The sequence below is a fragment of the Juglans microcarpa x Juglans regia genome, chromosome 5S, assembly GCF_004785595.1.
Source record: "Juglans microcarpa x Juglans regia isolate MS1-56 chromosome 5S, Jm3101_v1.0, whole genome shotgun sequence".
Classification (NCBI taxonomy): domain Eukaryota; kingdom Viridiplantae; phylum Streptophyta; class Magnoliopsida; order Fagales; family Juglandaceae; genus Juglans; species Juglans microcarpa x Juglans regia.
The window spans coordinates 7,231,832-7,254,104 of NC_054603.1; the positions used below are offsets into that span (position 1 = coordinate 7,231,832).

General features: G+C 35.9%; 1 protein-coding gene across 1 annotated transcript; it reads right to left on the reverse strand.

Moving 5' to 3' along the window:
* Window positions 1–7,546: 7,546 nt before the first annotated feature.
* Window positions 7,547–10,374, reverse strand: LOC121268240 (probable WRKY transcription factor 31). Its single transcript, XM_041172413.1, has 6 exons — window positions 9,889–10,374; window positions 9,635–9,733; window positions 9,316–9,480; window positions 8,835–9,209; window positions 8,629–8,742; window positions 7,547–8,516 (listed from the first exon to the last, which is right to left on the reverse strand). The coding sequence occupies exons 1-6, from the start codon at window positions 10,207–10,209 to the stop codon at window positions 7,809–7,811; spliced, it is 1,782 nt and encodes a 593-aa protein (XP_041028347.1). The 5' UTR covers window positions 10,210–10,374; the 3' UTR covers window positions 7,547–7,808.
* Between the last annotated feature and the right edge of the window lie 11,899 nt (window positions 10,375–22,273).

A 22,273-nucleotide genomic window follows, 5' to 3' on the forward strand; every position in this document is an offset into this window, starting at 1 on the left:
CCGTGAACATGTTCGAACGCTCTCGAATATTAAATAGATTGTTCATGAACATAAAATTCAACTCCATAAAAAGATCAAACGAAATTTGTGTTCGAATACAAATTAAACCAAGGTTTGACCACCACCATTTGCTTGAACTTGACTCATTTATACCCCTCCAGCATAACCTTAATTATAGCCTTTAGGTGTTTTGGTTTATGATTTTTATATATTTTCTAATACATTTTTTGTGTTTTTTAAAGTTCTCGTTATATACACACGTACACATGTATATCAGTATACATATATATATATATACACACACACATATGTTTTAATCTCTCTTCCTTTTTTTTTTTGGTGGGACCTCTCCCTTTAGATTAGGCCTAGTAGGCTTACTTTGAGCCAGTATATTTTATCTTTTTTAATTGTCCACGAGGATTATTTGATCCAAAAATGACCTTGAGAATCTTTCAATATAAAATATGCAGTTGAAATGATCCATCGAGGTTCGTAAATAAATAAATCCTGGGAGTGGGTACTTGGTTATCCGTTTCACTTGCGTTAAGCGATAAAAATTTCAGGGTGTGGACTTAGGCGGGAAGTGTACTCAACTGCGCAAGATGCGAGCGTAGATCTCGGACATTTTGAGAGATGAACTCGACTGCAAAAATAGCATGCGCAGAACTCGGTGTGGCGGGAGGTATACTCGACCGCATAAGATGCGCACAAGGGTGGTCGGGCAATCAAGTGACTTGCCCGCCTACTTGAGCGCCTGGGATGCTTGGCGGTCCCTGACCTTTTCCACCTGTTAAATTGTTATGAAAATGGTGGCCAACAAGGCAACAGAAAGACTGAACCCGCCTCTTTGGCGTGATGGAGATCGAGCACTTCGTAAGACTGGGTTCGCCTGACGTTGCTGAAAAGCGTATATTCATCCGACGTTTTTGTTTTCAATGGTGTTGGTGAGGTTTTTTCCTTCCAATTCGAGCCGCTATTAACGTTTCCATTTTATTGACAGTGTTGGAGTTTGTATGTGGTAACCCACACAAAGTGGTTAGGAAGCCTGTCTACCCTCTAGATCCACCTTAAGCGGTTGCCAAGCTCGTCGATTCGTTCCCGAATGTATCCTGCGCAAAGCAATTGTGGAGTTCGGAGGCTCGTTAACTCTGAAGGCTCGTTCCCGAAGGAGTCCCGCTAGCAGCAGTTATCGCACGAGTGCGTACACACGACGTTCACTGGTGGAGATGTCATCACGTGGTTCTTCTTGTCCGCCCTCGGAGACTGGCAAGCCCATGGATACATGGTGCTCGGCTCCCTTGGTTCTCTCGTCGACCTCGTAGACTGAGGGAATAGATGAGACAAGCCCGTGGAGACACGGTTCTTAGCTCCCCTGATTTTCTCATCAACCCCGTAGACGAAGGGAAGGGAAGAGGCAAGCCAGTGGAGACACAAGTTTGGCTCTTTTGGTCTTCTCATTGTCCTCGTAAACTGGGGGAAGGGATAAGGCAAGCCTATGGAGACACGGTACTTGGCTCTCCTGGTCTTCTCGTCATCTTTAGGCTGAGGGAAGGGATGAGACATACGGGCTTGCCTGGCTCCCCTGGTCTTTTCGTCGCCCTCTTAAACTGGGCGAAGCGATGATATAAGCCCTTGGAGACACGATGCTTGGCTCCAGTGGTCTTCTTGTCGCCCTCGTAGACTAAGGGAAGGGACGAGGCAAACCCGTGGAGACGAGGTACTTGGCTCCCCTAATCTTCTCGTCAACCTCGTAAACTGAAGGAATGGATAAGGCATAACGGTGCTTGGCTCCCCTAGTCTTCTCGTCATTGGGGGTGTGGGAGTCGATGTGGACAGTTGTGGCAGGTAACCAAGCTACAGAAGCCAAACCGGTTAGCATAAATAATTTCTAGCCCCAAGCACGAGATTTATGTACTAGAATTGTCCCGTTGGATCATAAAGAAAGTTCAAAGCTCGTTGGTGTTGCCTATGAGCCGCCATGTTTCGGCTGTGACAAAAATCCGGGGTGCTTGCGTGCATGTTAATTTCGAGAAATCAATTTTGCTGGAGACAAACTTGGATGTCCGAGCGGTGCCCGAGTGGGGCTGGGCGGCCAGTGTTTTGCACTACAAGAATCAATTTTTTTAGTAAAACTCGAATTCACATAAATTTAAAAAATAGAAAAATCGATGCATTTTAGTCGTTGCGTGCAAGTTTTGCTCCGCTAAAATTGTCTTTGATTGCTTCTTCTCTTCTTCCTTAACCTCCATTTATCTTCCTATCTTTCTTTTATTCCTTTTTCTTCTTCTTTTTGTTAACTGAGAGAGACACACTGTGGCACTGTAGAGCACTATGTTTGAAGAGATGGCGGGCATCATCATGCATGAGTTCGATCAGTGGGGATACTATGTTGGGTTGGCCGAGCATGGTGTCTCATATCTAGTGTCGGTTACTCGATTGCACCTGGCTGAGACGGTGGCTATCCAAGGTATGCATGTGACATGCAAGGTGGCTGGGGTGCGTGCATGTGACACGCAAGGTGATCGGGGTCGTGCAAGTGGCAGCAGAGCAAATGAGGTCGGTGGAGCACATTGCAAGGCAAGCACGTTGCATTGGCCATGCAACATGCCTTGGAGGTGGCTCGCATCAAGTCAAGCAACTAGGTCCGATGGTGGTCGTGCACGGCATTGGTGCAACATATTGCATTAGGTCCATTATGCTCATGCAGAGGTCGAGATGAGTGCATGGCCGAGGGGAGCTTAGCTGGCTGGGGACTCTGCCTAAGGAGCGGTAGTCCACAGGGCGAGCTATGTTTACCGATGTGTTCTGGTGGGGGTGTGGATGCATGGCGAGGATTATTGGACTTGGGCGGGAAGCCAATGGTCATGATAGTGTATTGAAGCATATCAATGGTCATGATAGTATTGGTTGGCGCGTCCATGGTTGTGGAGTGGCTAGGCGATGAGTGGCTAGCAAAGGAGACCATGGTCGTGGAAGTTACAGGCTGAGCAGAGACCTCGGCCGTGGAGCTGGCTGAAGAGTCCAGTGCACATTTCATGCACGACTAGCTAGGTAAGCCGTGGTGGTCAGGGATCACCATTGTATCTTTAGAAGTTGCTGGTGGCCCTCATGGTGGCCACTGGCAAGCGTTTGCGACTCATGGCAGTTGCCGTGAGCTGGCCAAGGAGTCCGGTGCACGTTTTGTGCACTGGGTGCATGGCTGAGGGGCCATCAAGGTCAATCGTGGTGGTCGAGGACCACTTCTTAGATAGCAGAGGATGTCGGTGATCCAAGTGGTGACCGCCAACGAGATCAAGAGGCTCACAGTGGTCTGTCGTGAGCTTGCTGCGTGCACGGGATACATGGCCGAAGGCCACTGTCGGGGAGTGCTGGTGGCGTTCAGGAGGGGATAGAACATGCCAGCAGTCCACATGGTGGCCGTCAGCACCTTTGTTATGCCATGGTGTGACTGGGTCGAGGACATATCGGCCACACGCAATCTCATGCATGTGGCCATGTGGTGAGGTCCCGGTCGTGGGTAGGAGGTCGTGGGCTGTCTCCGACGAGATAGACAGTGTCGGCGAGTTGTATGGTGACCGCCGGCGCAGCTCCCCTACCATGGCACTTCTGCATGCACGCTACTGTGCATGACCCAAACATTGGGTATGGCCCAGCAGGTGGGGGCCACCAGACGTCGTGCAGAAACCTGTGGCGATCCATGTGGTGGCCGTCAGCAGGTCATTGGACCTTGCGGCAAACTACCGTTAGGCTCTCGGGTGCACAGTGATTTGCACCCGTTGTGCACCGTGCACTTAAGTACACAATACCTACCCGCTGTGTTTGTATACATATTTATTTACTATATTTACTGTGCATTTTAAAGTATGTAGAGTGCTTACAGCTCAAGTGGCCGAGGAGTTTGGACTCTCGGCCTTACACACTAGGTGCATAAAAATCATTTAATTGCAATGCGCTTAACCAACTAGGCTCGGGAAAATTTACTCGCCTATTAATTGCAATAGTGTTTTTCATAAAAATAAAAGCCAAAAGGTTGAGAACACTTCTTTGAAATTCATCTACTGGTTCAGTGATTTTAGCACGCCGAAAAATCGTCATTCTCAGACTTCTAGTGTAGAAAGAAAATCAGATCTTACAAACAATATCAACTATTAATGCCAAAAATAACATAACAGTCAAGAAGGGGAGAAAGAGCCATTCTCTGCCCCCTATGATGATCTAGGCCTTGATCGGTGTTGTCTGGAACCCCTGGCGTGTTCTGGTGTGGCTTTGCGTACGTCCATGATAGTGAATGGAAAAGAAGTTCTGAGAATGTAAAAAAGAGGGAGACATACATATTTACGTGGTTTGACATTAAGCCTACGTCCACGAGATTTTTTGGGAGGGAATATCGACAATAATGATAAGCTTGTTTTACAGTCTCTTATAGCCTCTCATTCCTCACTGTACAATGGAAATCTCAAATATATTTGCCAGAGAATCTCTTCTTGCTGGAGTCCTTTTCTAGAGGTTGAAGAACAAATCGAAGTCCCCTTGAAATCGTCGGCCCATTTCCTTTTATCTGTCCTCTCTTTTTGCATGTCCCTAGGGAGTGGTGAGGATTGGCCGCATTTCTCTTGTGTGTCTGACATTCTCTCTTCTCTCCACTTTCTCATTTTATCTTCTCGCCCCTTTCTTCTAAAACCTTCATTTCTCTTGTCCCCTCTTTATCCCACATTCACATCTCTTCATTTGTCTTCTAGTGGTGAGAATTCTTCTTTGGACTGGACCTAGTAGATTTACTTTGGGTAGGATATATTTTATCCATTCCATAAATTATACAATATGTGTTATGAATTTAATGCCACCAGTGAGATCTAAATAAATAATAACAACAAATTAATATTATAGGATCGACACTCTATTAATATATCTAAGGACCAATATACATCGGCCCAAGTGATGAAAAAAAGAAAATAAGACATGGCTTGGCTGGTGGCTTATAAATGAATTCAGAACAATTGGGTTTTAAACAAAAAGTAAATTAAGGTTGATATGTGATATAAAGCATTTTAATAACAATAAGAAAAATAATATTTACAGTCTTAAAGTGTGTATGAAGTCTCATACACTCATTTTTTTTTAAAAAAAGTGAGTAAATCTTGTACCCAAATGAAAAATTATTTTTTAAGAATAATGTTAGATATAGTCCTAAGATGTGCAAGCTCTACGCACTCTCTCTGAAAAGAGTGGGTAAATCTGGGACTCACTTGAAAAAAAAAATCATTTCTTTTTAAAAGAAATTTTAGATACAGTTTTAGGACGTGCAAGCTCCGCGCACTCCTTTTGAAAAAAAAGGAGATCCACCACTAAAACATATTTTTTTCATGTGGGTCCTAGATTTAACCACTTTTTTCAAATATGATACGTAAGACTTGCATACCCTAGAACTGCAAATATCATTTCTCTTCTAACAATGCAACTAACTGGGGTGCCTAGTTTAAAAGGGGAAAAAAGGATAAAAACCGAAAAGGTGTGTTTGGGAAGTTGGGAACACAAGTATTTTAAAGTATTTTCAGATATTCTCAAATATTTCATTTCCAAATATTATTCAAATACAAAATATTTTTAATTTCAAATTTTCAATATTTTTATCTAATCATTATCTAACTATTACAACTTTCGCAAACTCCCATATAAAACACATAAAAAATGCAATTTTTTCAAATTTCAAAATAAAAATAATATTGAAACAATTTTTTAATTTTATAATATTTTTACTCAACTTTTTCCTTCTTCTTTCCCAAAACCCAATAAAATATCTTACCTTAAATTATTTCACTACTATTCATAGATATTTTGAAATATTCTAAATATCTAAACAAGCCTTAGACTCAGATTTAAGTATGTGAATATGACTACTATTTTTTTTCTTTTTTACAATGGTTCGTGTTTGCTTACAAAGAACTCAAAGCATCATGTCCTTGGTATGTGAATTTGATGATTTAATTACACGTACATCAATTCATGTTAATTAACTAGCTATATATATATATATGTGCCCCCAAAGAGAAAACTCATAACTTTGTTATATATACTCGATCTCTAGCTGTCTATCTCTCTTCAAATTTATAGTACCCTAGCTAACCATGCATGCATGAGCCGCGGGCCTCAAGGCTTAAGTACTAGTAGTCTTAAAAACTCCAACATGAATTAATTCTAGGTATCCTGATCATCCATCCGCTTATCTATTTTACAAAGGCTAACATCTAATGCAATTTTTGTTATTATTATTGTTGTCGTTATTTTACTTTCAATACCTAATTTCTGGCCTACAGTATTATTTGTCACATGCTACACCAATTGGGTCGATCGGCGGTGTTGCATATATGCCATGCATGGTCATATGATATGATCTGCATCTTCCAGAAACAACAATTTGATCAACGTGGGAATTAGGCACCGCCAGCAATATATTATCTCACTGCAATAAATATCACATGCTCGTGATGTGATGATCGCATGACCCCGAAATTTCGACGATATACATGCACACACGATGGATCGATGATCTGTCTCTTCAAAATCGTATAAATTCAACATGGAATTTAAATCGCCGGGGTACGGTCTCACTGCAATCTCACATGAAATGGCCCCCGAAATTGCTTTGATTCATGATGACACAGACACACACACACACACGATTATATGGACCAGAAATTTCTACGCGGAAGAGAATTCCCGCAATAATTCCTTCACCTTTCCACATGCACGTACGTGAGATGACATGAGATCAAAAGGATCAAGTATCCATATCGATAATTATAATTTCCCTATATATATAGCTTTACCTTTAATTTCCATTAATTGTTTCCCCACTGGCCTCATGTTATATCGATATTGGATCAGTAGTAGTACTAGTAGTTGAAAGAGTAAAACATCCTTAATTGTACGGTACGACTGGATGAGGTACGTACGGCATGTTGGACAAATCATGATCATGAGATGGCCATAGCTCCTGCACGCTCGGTTTTAATATTCTAATCACATAGGTACGTGAATGATTGAAATCATGTGGATCGATGGCCTAATAGCTAGCTAGCTAACGTGATCATGTAAATATTCAAAGGGTGCACGGAAAGTCAAAAAACGTATCCCAGTTGTTCAATTGAAAAACAACAGCTCACATTCACAAACCCCAAAACTTTTCTTAGGATTATATATTTATAGAATTAATTCTTTAGTTGTAAGAAGTTGACCTCAGACACCAAACATGCATTTTCATGATCACATAGCTAGCGTAGTTGCCTGGAAGTCCTCTCGTTGGTCCTTCAATTCTATCGTACGTCGTACGATTCATGAGGTCGGTCGATTTTTTGCACCTCGTTTACGTGTCAAACAGTGACGGCCGAATTTCTTGACTAGACAATATATTTTTCGAATAAACCACGCACGAAACCGTGATATTATCATTTCTTTCTTAATGATGTCTTTAATTTGTCTTTATCGTTTAATTCCAATGTAGGTTCAGGCCGGATAAAGTACGATATAAATAGAAAGAGATTGTAAAAAGTCAAAATTAATTATGTAAGAACGAGCTTTTTTTTTTTTTTTTTTTTACCTGTGTATACTATGTACCGAGAAAGTTGAATCAAATTATTAGGAATGAAACAATTAGAAATAAAGAACTTGTGTTCTAGCCCTCCTGATCATCCCCAACAAGGACAAAAAATATGAACATGTAATCACTTTCTCATCCCCAAAAAAAAGAAAAACTTGACAAGAAAAAAAAAACAATTAATTAGAACGAAGGAAATTATCAGAGAATAATTTTAATTCCCATGAAAACTGCTCATTTTGTGGCTGTTGCTGTTGCTTGTTGTCATGTTAGCACTGTCGTTGTTGTTGTTGTTGCTGGCGGTGGCTGTGCTTGGATGAGCTCCGCCATTAATGATGGATGAGATGGCCGCTGCAAGAGCTGCGGTGAAGTTTGGATCGGCAGTAATAGCGGCTGTGGCAGCGCTCACCGTGTCGGCCAATGAAGGAGGCTGAGCTTGGTGCAACGGGGGTTGGGCCGCTGCGGCTATTTGGTGGGCTATATGGGAGGCTCCCATTTCCTGGGACAGCTGAAGACCAGCGAATTTCGATTGGTTATAGAGTGCTTGACCTAGAACCTGAGTCAGTGGTGGGGTTGGCACTGACCCAAAGGTCTGGTGCTGGCCTTGGAAGTGGACCGGGAATTGGGAAGGGTTTCTTTGAAACTGCAACGGACTAGGGGAGTGCGTCAGGTCCAGCGTCACGGTCGGGAACGGTGCGGAAGCTGAGATTGTTGCCATACTTGATGAGCCAGGGAGAATAGCTCTGGCTAGCAAATTAGGGTTCATTAGGCCATCTGCGCTTGACATGGATCCCGACAGCAACATCGTAGCAGCTGCTGTTGTGGTTGATGCCATGGCCATTGCAGCTGGTGGAAGAGGATGATTATGGTTTCCTTCGTAAGTAGTTATCAAGATCGATCGGTCTTCAGCACAACGTTGAACCTGGATCAGATTCGTTCCAATAATTCGTATTAATTAACCTCTGGACTAGAATCTAAATTCCAGCAATGGATCTCAAGTACCGAAAAAAAAAAAAAAAAAGAATAAGACATACCTGTTTGCGGACAGGACAGCCAACAGCCATAGTGCACCGGTAATATGCCCGGGGACATGGGTTTCCTTTTGCCATCTTTTGTCCATATTTTCTCCATTGGCAGCCATCGCTGATCTGTGTTTGTTCCAATTACGTTAATATTCACACAAAAGGAAGACACTTTCGGCAAACTTAATTTCAACAAGTTCGGTAATAAATTAGCGTACCATCGGAGCTTCTGACCGGGCACGAACTGAGACACGGGCTTTCCGCATGGTGGCTTCAGCAGTGGGTTGGTCAACAGGCGTGGAGGTATTCAATTTGGAAACCTTATTTGGAACCCAACCTTGTGTCTCGGACTCCGGGCTCTCTTGATCCCTACCAAGACTTTTGCCATCGCGGCCCTTATCAAATGAAACAATCTCATCTTTACCAGTACTGTTCATGTTCCTAGGCGATGCCGAAATTGTTCTATCTTCCGACGAAGATTGAGATACCTCGTTTGTCTCGGCTATGGTACCAGGGCCTAGATCCATAAACTGTCTTGGCACCACTGCTCCTCCATCTTCGGGTTTTTTCTCTTCAGATTTACCATCAACAACCTGACCATATACCAAAATGCAATAAAACCTCAATCATTTGAATCTCTTACAATTTTATGATAGAAAGCGCTGTTTAGGTTAATATGTAAAGATTATTAATAATTACCTCATGATCGTTTGTGCTATCGGTTCCATGATTCTGTTGCTGTTTCATCAACCCGACAAGATGCATCTGTAGGACACTGTAATTGTTGCTCACTCGACTAAGCATGTCTCTCAATTTTTGGTTTTCTGAATTCATACTTTGCAGCTCCGTTTGCAGCTGAGCCAGCTGAAATATGTCATGAAATCTTTTTAATGGGAAATCATTCAAAGTAAGAAAGCACCAAAACAAAATAAATAAATAAATAAATAAATATGGGACGGGTACGTCTTCTCGATCACCTCGAATGATTAATCGTAAATGATGATAATTATTTTCTTACCTCAGCCTTGGCTCGCCTATCTTCAGCGTCCGATGAAACCCCATCATCCACTGTTGATTGATCACTTCCAGTGTTGGCAGTAAGAAGGTGCAACTTAGTCTATATTTGGAAAAACAAAAAACAAAATCAAAACAAGAAACAGTACTATTCAGCATCAATAACAAATATCTAGCTAGCATTATTAAGTTGATTATGTTCAAAGAAAGAAGCGAAAACCAACATAATTCAATCGGAGAGATTTATAGCTAGCTTACGTTAACATCCAAATCAGGCCTGCAAGGAGCAGCTTCACCGTGAGAATTCTCTTTCTTGACAACAGTTTTGGAATCATCAACTTCACGATCATTATGATCATGACCAGCTAACCCACTCTTATTAGCAAAGAAGTCAACCTCGCCGACGACGACCCGGTTCTCATCGGACGGCGCTGGAGAGGCATGTTCGTCCCTACGGTCAAGAGACACCGGAAAATGAATACCGGCCGGAAACATCCTTTCTTGGGCTCTGTTGTTCTTGTCGAGGAGAAAGCTGCCGAGGGAATCAGAGTCAAGGGCGAGACCCCATCCTTTGTCCATAAAAGCAGGAAAAAAGTTGCAGACAGAGAGAGAGGAGAGATAGAAATAGAGCAGGATAGAGAGAAAGAAATGCAGAGGAGGTGAAGTTCTGTGAAGTCTTTAACCGGTGCAATGGGGTCGGCTATAAAAAGGGTTTGCGACGTAGACCAAAATGGATTTGGATTTGGATTTTCCCCTTTCTTTTTTCTCCTTCTTGTGCTGTGCGTTGAGAATCTGATCAGGACTTGATCATAATAAATTATACGTCAGACGGTGCGTCAGGTTGCCAAGTGGCTGCGGGGCCCGCTTGAAAAAAGCTGATGAATTTCTGGGTACTTCCAATGGGTTTTGCATGCCCATTTGGTCACCCCATATGTTATAGGAAAATTCTATAAATAAATCTCATATACTACACATTATATTTTTTTTAATTTTTTAATTTTTTTATCTTATTAAATGTGTGGTATATGAATAATAAGTAAAATAATTCAATTTTTTTAAGAATAATAAAAATAAAAAATAAAAAAAATATGGTATATGATATATAGAGCTTATGAAGAACAATGCTCTATATTATATGGTACTACCCATGAACTCAGCTCCGAGCTTTGAGTTTTGTTTCACTTCCTTTCAGAAATTATATTCCGGTCAAAAAGTCCAAGTAAACTCTCATTAGAATCCTAATTTGATCTTTCAGAACTAATAGTAATTAAGACAAAATTATTTTAATTTGGTGCCACATAAAATTATATTCAATAAATACAAGTTTTTGGAAAGTTAGAATATTTGAGTAAATTTGAAAATCCAGCAAAGTATTTTAAATTAATACAATTAAGTAAAATATTTTGTAAAGAATTATTCTATTTTGTATAATAATTAATTTGTAAGGTTTAAAATTTAAAATTTATCTTTCAAATTATAAGCCGTGAGTACTATAAAAACTTTAAAATAACAGTACTTTTTTTTAAAAAAAAAAAAAAAAGAAGATGATATTCATTATATTTTGTTAAAAAAAATAATATTATTTCCAATAACACTTATTGATATAAATTTTTATTTGAGAAATAACATCGTAAATTTACCAAAAAAATACTAAAAAGTGCTATAAATGATGTTTGATAAGGTTAGCATCTAAAATGTCAATAATTTCCAATCTGGAAAAAAGAAAAACATGGGATTCGGATCGGAGCCCAACCGAACCCGGAAAGAACTGTTAATGGGTCGGGGGCAGTTTTCCGGTTTCGTGATGAAAAGAGTCATGAACTTGACCGGATTGTGCGGCATCTTCCACGTGAGGAATAAATAAATATATAAAATAATTAAACACAGAGAGAGAGAGAGAGAGAGAGGGGGGGGGGGGGAAACTGGAAAGGGGGGCAAGCCAAGTCAACGGATTTGACGGCCCGGCTCTTTCTCTTTTGATTGTGTGCGATAGAGAGAGAGAGAGTGAAGACCAGTCTTAGAGCGGTGGGGCCTGCGCCCACGTAGCATGACATTAGACACCACGTTTCAGATCTGTGCCCACCCTCTTGACTCTTTACACCTCCAAATGTGGGACCGAGTCCCTTGCTTAGATTAGATTATTTTTATTTTTATTTTTTTCTTCTTAAAAAATATGGTTCTGACTGGTGTAACTAGTACCTGGAGTATAGGTCATAGGTAACCCAACTATATTTTTATTTATTTATTTATTGTGTATTTAGCTTTTGAATTTGTGTCCAATATATTCAAATTTAATTTGGTTGGTTCAATAAATTTCTCCTCCAGAATTGTTTTCCAAATGTCATAAACTTAATTACTCTGCACTGATTGATACAATTACTTGAACCTTATTTTAAAGTTTTATTATAGACTTCCCCTTAAATAAAAAATTCTCATTGACTTTGATCAAAATATCACGTATTAATAAAACGGATTTGAATCTTCTAAGTTGTTATTCCAATTTTAGACCTTAGAGCAAGAAATTACATATTTCAGTCCATATAATGAAACCATAAAAAAAAAACCCTTAATATTAAAACTCAGCATTTGAATTCAAGTTTACAATAATTCTTTAGGAAAGGACTAAGGAGATCCTGACTTATATTGATATTAATTTAAATAAGGTTCGAACCTAAAAAACCACATACCCTTAATATTAAAAAGTAGCATATGAAGTTTTTGATTGTTATATTGATATTCAAGAACAGCGACTAATCTTGGACATGCATAAGTCATTCCTAATAAGTTTTCCGCAAGTGCATCTCGAATAATTCAAGAAAAAAATATCTCATTCCAATAACCTCTAAATGAAATTATTTCCACTAAAAAAAGATTCAAATCTTAGATCTTGGAAGAATTAATCTACTACGTACGAACATACCCTTAATTTTCTTGTTTCCTATATTGCAGTAGTTGAAGTAGTACGTACCCAAATTTCAACATCTTGTGACATACTTTTTGCTTTAATATTCTCTGTACTTCTTTTGACAATCTTTGGCAAGAAATTAAAGCTAATTAATGGTATACCCCAACCTATTAATAAAAATAAAAATAAAAAGCTGGCGTCCATGCGCGCATTGATCTTATTAATATTCCTTGACTATATAACCAACCCGGCCCAGTAGTTTTATTTATTTATTTATTTACTTATAGGCGGCGTAGTAGTTTTAATCTCAAGGAAACTTCAACATCAAAACTTTGACCGACCAATTGGCCGGCCTGTTCATTAATAGGGATCGAAGACAGGATGCACTTTCAACGCCATGGCAGATTTATAACCAAAAGGCTTATTTTCTCATGTGTAGCCAATCTTACGTAAATTAGATCATTTGAAAGTATGAAGTAGCAAGGGGAGATTCATGCATGAATATTCTGTGTAGATCATCAGATAAATTAATCATGTACGTAAATCATGATCATCAGTACAAACATTATATTATATATATCAGAGCTAAGATTTGATGATAATATTGCTTGTCGAGTTGAATCCACATCCCAAAACTCTAGCTTGTGGTGAAGGCTATGAGCAAGTTGTAGGAGATTGGCCCCAACCCCCATGGTCACTACTGCGCGTGCGCGCACACAAACATATATATATATATATATATATATATATATATATATATATAACAACTTCACACAAACCTTGGCCGGCCTAGATCCCCCGCCCCCGGCCGCTGCAAGACAAAACCCCTATCCACCAGACCTAGCTAGCCACCTCCTTAATTGATCCCGCCACTAGGAGTTGAGGCGCTAGCGTTTGTGAACTTGAGGGGATCTCAATCGTAATTACTATGGAATTGTTGCATCTAACACGTTGGATCTAAACAAAACACACAAATCAACTCAAACAAGTATTAGATCCACATTTAGGGGCGGCGATTTGTTCGTGGATAGGGTTCAAGTGTGTTGGTCAATTCAAACAACAAGTTGTTTAATTATATGGGTCAAAGTTCTCAAACCTAACAGAAGTCATTTAACTAATGCCAACACATTAATTCATGTAACCTATTTAATAATTAAATCACATTGAATTAACTTGAATACTAATTACTATCTGTTCAATTCAACTCATTTTATATAAATGGATTGTGCCGATCCAAATATTTAGATAACTTAATTAACAAATTTTCATATTTTTTAACCATTAATTACTTATGAAAAATATATCTTATAAGTATAAATATATAATTTATGAAATATATATACACATTCACAATTATATTATGAAAAAATTAATTTCATAATTCATATTAATCATAACTATAGTTTATTAACATAATGCAAATTAATTCTTTGCACATATTCAACAAAAAGATTATTATACGGATTAGGGGTCTTGCATTTGATATGTTTAACGAATCATGGTCTGCAATTGACATATTTATTTATCATGTCTAATTGTGTCGACTCGTGGATTAAATCACATACCTTTATTAATTTCAGATTAGATTCTTATCAAATTCACGGATTCATGCATTTTGATTCCAAATTATCAAAACTAACACATCACAATTTCAAATTAAAAAAAAAAAAAAAAACAAACCTTAAAAATGACATGACCCTCTATATTTTTAGATCCACCCATGCATTATGATTGTGCCACGTCGTCACTTGTATATTTTTCATCCATATTAATAGTTAAAATTAAAGAAAATTTTAATAGTTTGAAAGTACAAAGAACTAATTTAAATGCAAATTAGCATAAAACCTCTATTAATACATGATGATGGCAAGAAAAATGTAGTATTCCTTGCAAAAGGAAAACATGACTAAAACTTCAACATCATGAATGGTTTCTTTTCAAACAAACGGCGCCCGAAGTAAATTAGAAGTACGAAACAAGTGGTCTCTCACTGCATATATAGACCGTCCGTCCATTCAAAATGGTAGGAAAAGTTGTGTTTTGTTCATAATTAATTTGCTTCAAACAGCGGCTATCTATATAACGTGTGGTGTATACACTACGTACGGATATAAATTCAGCGACTTTTTTTGAGTTTCTTCTACGTACGTGCCCCAGAAGAGTTTATGTCCTAATTCCCGGATATAATAATTATATATATAGTCAAAAAGCTATCTCTAATTACCCTTTAATTTTCTATGCACTTTCTCCCCAACGCTAGCTAGCTAGCTAGCAGCTTCATTCATACAATATATATGGTAGTTGGGTTTGAAACAAATCGAAGGGCACCTACGTGCATCATGAATACTTCCACCTACCCGACGTGCTTGAGGGAAATTGCTTCAATTTTCAATAAAAATAAACAATTTTTTTTTTTAAATATATGGCCGGATCCGGTATAAATAATAAAGACATGATGTCACTGTCAATTTCTCACAAAATTATACATTAATGATGTCTTGGGATGCAACTTATAATGTCTTAATTAAATGATAAAAAAATTTCTATAAAAAGTATGAAAATGAAAAAAGTATACATAATGGTGACCATTAGATATTCATTAAAAGAAAACTGTTTATTTGTGACCAGCTATTTTTATAAAAATGACTATTTCTTGTTAAAATGAATCTATTTTCGTCATAAATAGTCATTCTCGTCGTAAATAATCTGTCATACATACTCGTTTTTCTTGTAGTGATATATTGTAGTACTTAGAATATGGTTGGTCCACCACCTTAATCACTGCCTTGGGTGGCCGGTCACTACTTTTTAGGTATGGCCGGCCGCCCAACCACTCTACAATTGTATATTTCCATGGAAGAAGTACCCCGATCGATGGGGTTTCTATGTATAGACATATGACCAAAGACCAATGGACGTACACAATGAGTCTCCAAGACTAATAAAGATTCCCTACTTTGAGGGTGGTCAACCACCTGCCTTGGGCTAATTTGGGGGTACTCATGTAATCTGTTACGTACCTCTTAATTTTTTTACATTAATGTTTATCAACCTCTTTGAGAAGCTAATGTGATAATTATTTAATAGTTAGTGTAGAAGACCATATTTGTATAATCATTTACTTAGATCTATTTATACATCTAATGGTGACTGATCTATTATAATCTAAGTACTAATACTACTTGTAACACCACCAGCGTAACATCCACGTAAGATCATTGATGTGATAGATATGCATTAGTACTCATAAAAAACTTAGAACTCAAAAAAAGAAATGATATTTGCAATCATAAATGCGCAAAACTCTTTTTGAAAAAAAAAAGTGAATTAATATGGGACTTGCATAAAAAAATAATTTTTTTATGATGGGTCCCACTCTTTTTTAAAAGAAGTATGTAACGCTTACACAATTCATATATGACTGTATCTAGCATTACTAGTTCAAAAATTAAACCATAACTTGTTTGTCACATTGATAGTGTTATAAGTAACGACGTTACTATTATAACATTACGGCCATCACACTTAACAATAACTAGGTTATTACCTAGCTAGTGGTGTTACAAATAATTACATGTTATGTTTCTTTTTCTTTTTCAAATCTCTCAAAAAAATGGTAATTAACCAATAACCATGTCGTGGAACTATAAATAATGAACGCTACATAATTCTAAAGCAACGGAAATTAATATCGATAATTACTAATTACTAATTTATCCTTTAACTATTTTTTTATTATGTAAATCTATACATGATTTGATAAAAGAAATTAAAAATTATAGTATTAAACAGAGAAAAGTGTCTACGATTCAAAAATGAAATTATTTGAAAATAATATATATATATATATATATATTAATTATATAGCTAGCTGCTTTAACATCATATGAGACTAATTAATTATATATGACTATAATTAACCAAGAAACAATAAAACCCTAGCTAGCTAGTCCCAAGGTAGATTCAAACGTCACACAATGTTTTAAGCAAATATTCAAACTCAAGTTCACAATTTTGTAATTTTCTGGTCAAAGAAATTAAAAGATGTATTTTTATTCAAAAACCATTTGACTTATTTGAACCAAATAAATATGCTTAATTCATACGAGTGGATGACACATATTGCCGATGAAACGTATGCATGTGAACTTAAATTATTTTATAAATCAAATCCTACCATGTCATGATTAATTGTACGTAAAAAAATTTACCATATAATCAGCCGTGTGGAGGGTATATATGTTCTGATCGAACTACACTGATGATCTATCTGTAAATATAGTTTTCCCATTACATTTCCATTTTCAGTAGATGATATTCCTTATAAGAGTATGAAGTTCGATTAATTTCTTCAAATTCACACTCAAATGTCATGACTATCCTCTTCAGTGATCTCCCATTCCAGCTATCTATATAAATATATATATATATATATATATATATTAACTAATTAGTTAGAAATTAATTTAGAACCACCCATGTTTTGTCTTTTCTGCCATTAATTCAACTATTAATGTGAAGCAAAACACTAACCTAAATATAAATTAATGTACATTTTCCATTAAAAAACTTGAACTTATTATTATCTCGATTACTAATTGCTAGCTAACATAGTACATATATATATATATATATATCATATTGTCTCAATATGCATGATGCATGTCATCATTTATATATCTCGATCTAGATAATTAATTATATGTTTCTGTTTCTCCTAATTTGTTAATGTCGGTCGTGTTTTTGTTATTATTTATTGTGGGCGGGTGTGGGATCACAAGTAGTGCACTCTGATTTATGATAATACTATATATATACAAGTTAATTAATATAATCTTATATATATATATATATAATTAAGCAAATCCAAATGTTAATACTAATTAATACCCCACTCCTCCCATTTATAATTAGAAATAGCTTAGCTAGCTGCTGGAATTTTCAAACCATAAGTACAGAAATAAAAGAAAATTAGCATAAAAGAAAAAGACATGAGTTGATCACTGAGATTAATTAGCATTGACCAAATATATATGCATGAGCTAGCTAGGACGACTATTACCCACGTGGCTTACTTCTGCGTGTAGAAAATTGTTATGTACGTGGTTAGGTTGGCCGACATCTAGGGTTAAAGAAAATAACATCAAGAAGCATGCGCAAAGTGTATATATCCATCGATCGATCCAGGACGGCAATATTGAGACTGTTTCCTCACGCCCACAAGCTGTAATTTAATTAATAGAGATCTTCAATAATATTTCTTTTCACACTAATTAATAATAATATTCTGTAAATTCATCCTAAACAATTAACCTGATTTTTCTGCAGTAGCTAGTTAATTTGGAATATATATTTATTTGGACGTACAAGCTGTCATGATATTAATCTTTGAATATTGATATTTGTTTTTCAACAACTTTTGATTGTTCATGTCTAAAACTCTAAATACATATATATATATATATATATATATATATATATATATAGTTAATTCCCTTTTGTGTATTTACGCGGTTCAAACACATGATGCATTTCTCGACCTTAAATTTCAAAATTTCCTGTGAGACCGCGACAAATTGCAAAGACAATCTTGGCCATATTTTTTTAATATATAGCGTTGTGGACCAGTACGTTCGTAGTTCATGATCATGTGATCAGTCACCTTCGACTGACATTTGTAAGGCTGAGACTTTTAGCTAGCTGTAGATGACGATCAACGATTTCGTGTATTCATTAATTAAATAATTAATTGATTAAGCTCTTAATGCATTCTTCCATTATATATATAGCCAAGACGTGGAATCGTTCGTTACGTTCATGCATGAATGAGATGATTATGATCATCGAGTGATGAAAATGTTGAAACTTACAATTCATCAATAGAAGAAACTAGTTTCCACCTAAATAATTGAATACAAGAACACGCCTACTCTTCATCCACTCGTAGTTAACGTGTAGTACTGATAATTATGACACAATTCTTTTACAACTAATTTGTTACAAGTCTTTTTGGGTTTTTAGAGCCTAATTTATTCTTGTGGTGGATCAATTTGATGACCCAACCATACAAGGATTCATCACGGTTTTTTGGTGGAGTTTTAATGAGATTTGAGCCATGGAGCGCAGGCTTGGGTCAATAGGCCTAAACCGAGAAATGCCAAACAAAAAGTTCGCTCGACATTCACGCTACAGGTCGCTTGAACGAAGCTCAGGTGTAGAGTTTGCTCGAAACTCGTTCGAACGAATAACACGATGATTGAGAAATTAGGGCTTCCGGACGTCGTGTAATCCTATATATATGTTTAATTATGAACGGTATGACTGTTCTCAGCAGTTTACTTTCATCATAATGTGTATTTTTTTCATTCCTCGAAAGAATAAAATCCTCTACAGCTCCGTGGACATAAGCACGTTACCAAATCACGTAAATTTTTGTGTCATGTGATTGATTTCTTGTATTAATTTATTTTCAATCATCTTTTTTACAACAATCCCTTTAAATTAATGAGATTTTTAGAAAATAACGATACTCTTACATGCAACTAATCCATTTGGACCGTTTTACAAAACTGTCTTCTATTTACAATAAGATTTTAAAATAATTTTTAAAATAGAGTTAAATATGTTTTTATCATTTTTCTTAATTAATCGCGGATCCAAAACATAATTATTAGGTTAATTTGCCTTTGATTGTTGATCAAATCAAAAGTCTAGCTAGCTAGCTATATATGAATTTGCAAATTCATATATAGCTAGATCATCAGCTAGGGTTGGCTCTCCTCACGCCATTAGACTATATATTAATATATATAATGTAAAGTCAGCAACTTGTAAATTAATTAGGTGTTAATTCGATAATTTCTTGGTGGGAGCTTAATTACTAATTATCGTTTTCATGGGCCAATTAGCCGAAAAGTTGAAATTTCGACTTTTGAATATATGGATTGATGGTATATATGCATATGCATAAGTTTATGTTAGAATCTTCAAGGAAAAATTAGGCCAATGGCGGTGGACTTTAATGTGAAGGTTCTACTAAAAAAAGACACGTTTGATTCCACATGTGGTCTCAATCTATCTCATTTCAACAATATCTAAATACAATTCAAACACAAATACTTTTCAATTTCAAATTTTTAAATTTTTAAATTTTTCATCTAATCATTACAATTTTTCCAAATTTTCAAATAAAATATAAAAAACAATTCAACTTTTTCAAATCTTAAAATAAAAAATATATTATAACAATATTTTAATTTTATAATATTTTTATTCGATTTTTTTTCTCATTTTCTAAAATTCCATAAATCATATTAATTCAAACTATTTTACTAATATTTATAAATTATCTCACTATTATTAATAAATTTATTATTTCATCTTATTTTAACTGCATAATCAAACGAGGCATAAGATAAAATGCTCGTGGAGATATTTATGTAGTACTTTTTCACACCCTTTCTTGGAATTGATGTGAAATTTCACGACTGTTGGCTTAGTTTGGATCTTCAACTCCTCTCAACTCATCTCAACTCATCATTACAACTTTTTCAAATTTCAATACAAAATATAATAAACAATTCAACTTTTTTAAATTCTAAAATAATAATAATATTAAAAAATAATATTTTAATAATATTTTATCATCTCAACTCAATTCAACTCAACTCAATTTAACTCAACTCATTTCAATATCTAAACGCATCTTAATGTTCGTCGATGTTGGTTCAGAGGCATTAATACTTTTTCGTTTTATTTCCAAACACCTTAATTTATATAATAGCTAGCTAGTTTCCGACCTCTTCAATTGACCGAGAAATTGGTTCAGTATTTTCCTTGGCTTTAAAGTTTGTTGACTTGAAAAAGAGAGAAAAAGTAGATGAAAAAATGGAGAAAAGTCGAGCGTTAAGTTAAAAAGTAGAAGAAAAAAATGACAAGGAACGTTAAAAGGGACCGCGCGAAGGAAAAAAAAAAATCTGATCTTTTCTTGATTAATTAGTGAGATTATAGATGTTTTGAACAGGAGGTTATTTCAAACTTTTGTAGGATCAAGAGGAAACTGGTCCACGTGAAAAAATGATTTTTGTATTATTTTTTAAAAATAATAAAAAAATCATTTTTTGTAGAAAAATATTGTTTCCACCAACGGTACTAGTCATCAACAGTGTCTACCGATTTGTTATTTTATTATTTAATAGTTAAGAAAGTGTTTTTTAATAAGTTTGTTGTATTCTTTTTAAAATGTTTAGCGGGATTTAAAAAATGTTTGAAAAAAAATATACACATTCGATGGCCACTCTCGCTCGGTGTGCAGTCTCCTCATTCTCAATTTGAAAAAATTGGGTAAATCTAAGATTAATATGGAAAAATTATTTTTTTAATAGTGATCTTATTCTTTTTCAAAAAGAGTACGTAAGAATTGCACACTCCAATATTATATATAGTGTTATCATTTTTTAATTATGAAAAAATTATTTTTTAATAATAGATCTCATTTTTTTAAATTGAGTAGTGCACACAATTTGCATATCATAAGACTGTATCTAGTATTATTCTTCTATAGATCTTTGAACTCCCTTTAATAATTTTGTCCTCACACAAACTGTGTCACATGTGAGACACTATAAGAAAATTATTTATTTGTGGCTAGTTAATTCCAGCGAAATGACTATTTACAGCCAAAATGACTCTGTTTTGGTCACAAATGGTCTTTTCGCCATAATTAAATGACCACAAAAATCCGTTTTTCTTGTAGTGAGACCTAAGTCTCTGGAATCGTAATTGCATGCATGGTAGCTAAACTAAACATGCTTGTTAGACCACTCTTTTATATATCTTGTATAAAGTTAATCACCAGATTGTCGCCAATATAATTCACGCTAGCTTTCAGAATCAAAATGGAGTAGATGTTCTTGATTTGTATTAGCTAATTTGGACTTAGTGATGGGCTTTTGATTTTGTTTGAGTTTGGACTTGCTTAGATCATGAAATTGTTAAGACATAAAATAAATAATAAAATCTATTTATTCTTATTGATTTAAACTTTTGAGACAAGTAGTAATTTCATATAATATGATAACAGAGGTCTTAAGTTTATATGGTATCAGAGTAGAGTAGGGGTATTCCCATATCAATAAGTAAAAATGATTGGCTTGACTGTCTACCACATCAGTGATGTTACGCAGACGTCATTTTTAGGCTGTTACAAGTTAAAATCTACAACTGACTGCATATAATAACTTAAACCATGTTTGATCAATGTAAATATGAAATGAACTTAAGAAGGATCACTACTGCCACAAGGTTTACCTAGATGGTTGGGTTGCCACTCAGCCTACTGCAATTTGGGCCTGCTTTACCAGGTTTGGGCTTTTACTCTGCACTTGATTGTAAAGCGGATCTATTTTTTTCATGAGGTCCCAATGCGGGCCTTGTCGAAGAATTGCTTTGGACCTGTCGACGACCTTGCTTCCTGTCGGCAAAACTCTCTCTCTCTCTCGATGGATTCTGATGCACGTTTATTCTCGACATTGACTTTAAAACAAAATGATGTCCGAATTCTAAACTTATAGTTATTTTATTTTTATTGAGGTGCGTAGATTGCGTCATTATATTATTTAAATAATAAAATTTAATTTATAAATTTTAAATTTAAATTTATTTTTCAAATTAAATTATATCTACCGCTTTGAAAATATAATTTTTCGTCTAAATTTAAATCATTTAATGAACTATTCG

Bases quoted from the DNA above. Each gene is read 5' to 3' on its own strand.
- LOC121268240 (XM_041172413.1), bottom strand. From the start codon at position 10,209: ATGGACAAAGGATGGGGTCTCGCCCTTGACTCTGATTCCCTCGGCAGC. The intron at 9,210-9,315 runs GTAATTATTAAT...GTATATGGTCAG, and splicing joins ATAGCACAAACGATCATGAG to GTTGTTGATGGTAAATCTGA. The intron at 8,517-8,628 runs GTATGTCTTATT...AATCTGATCCAG, and splicing joins GCTGTCCTGTCCGCAAACAG to GTTCAACGTTGTGCTGAAGA.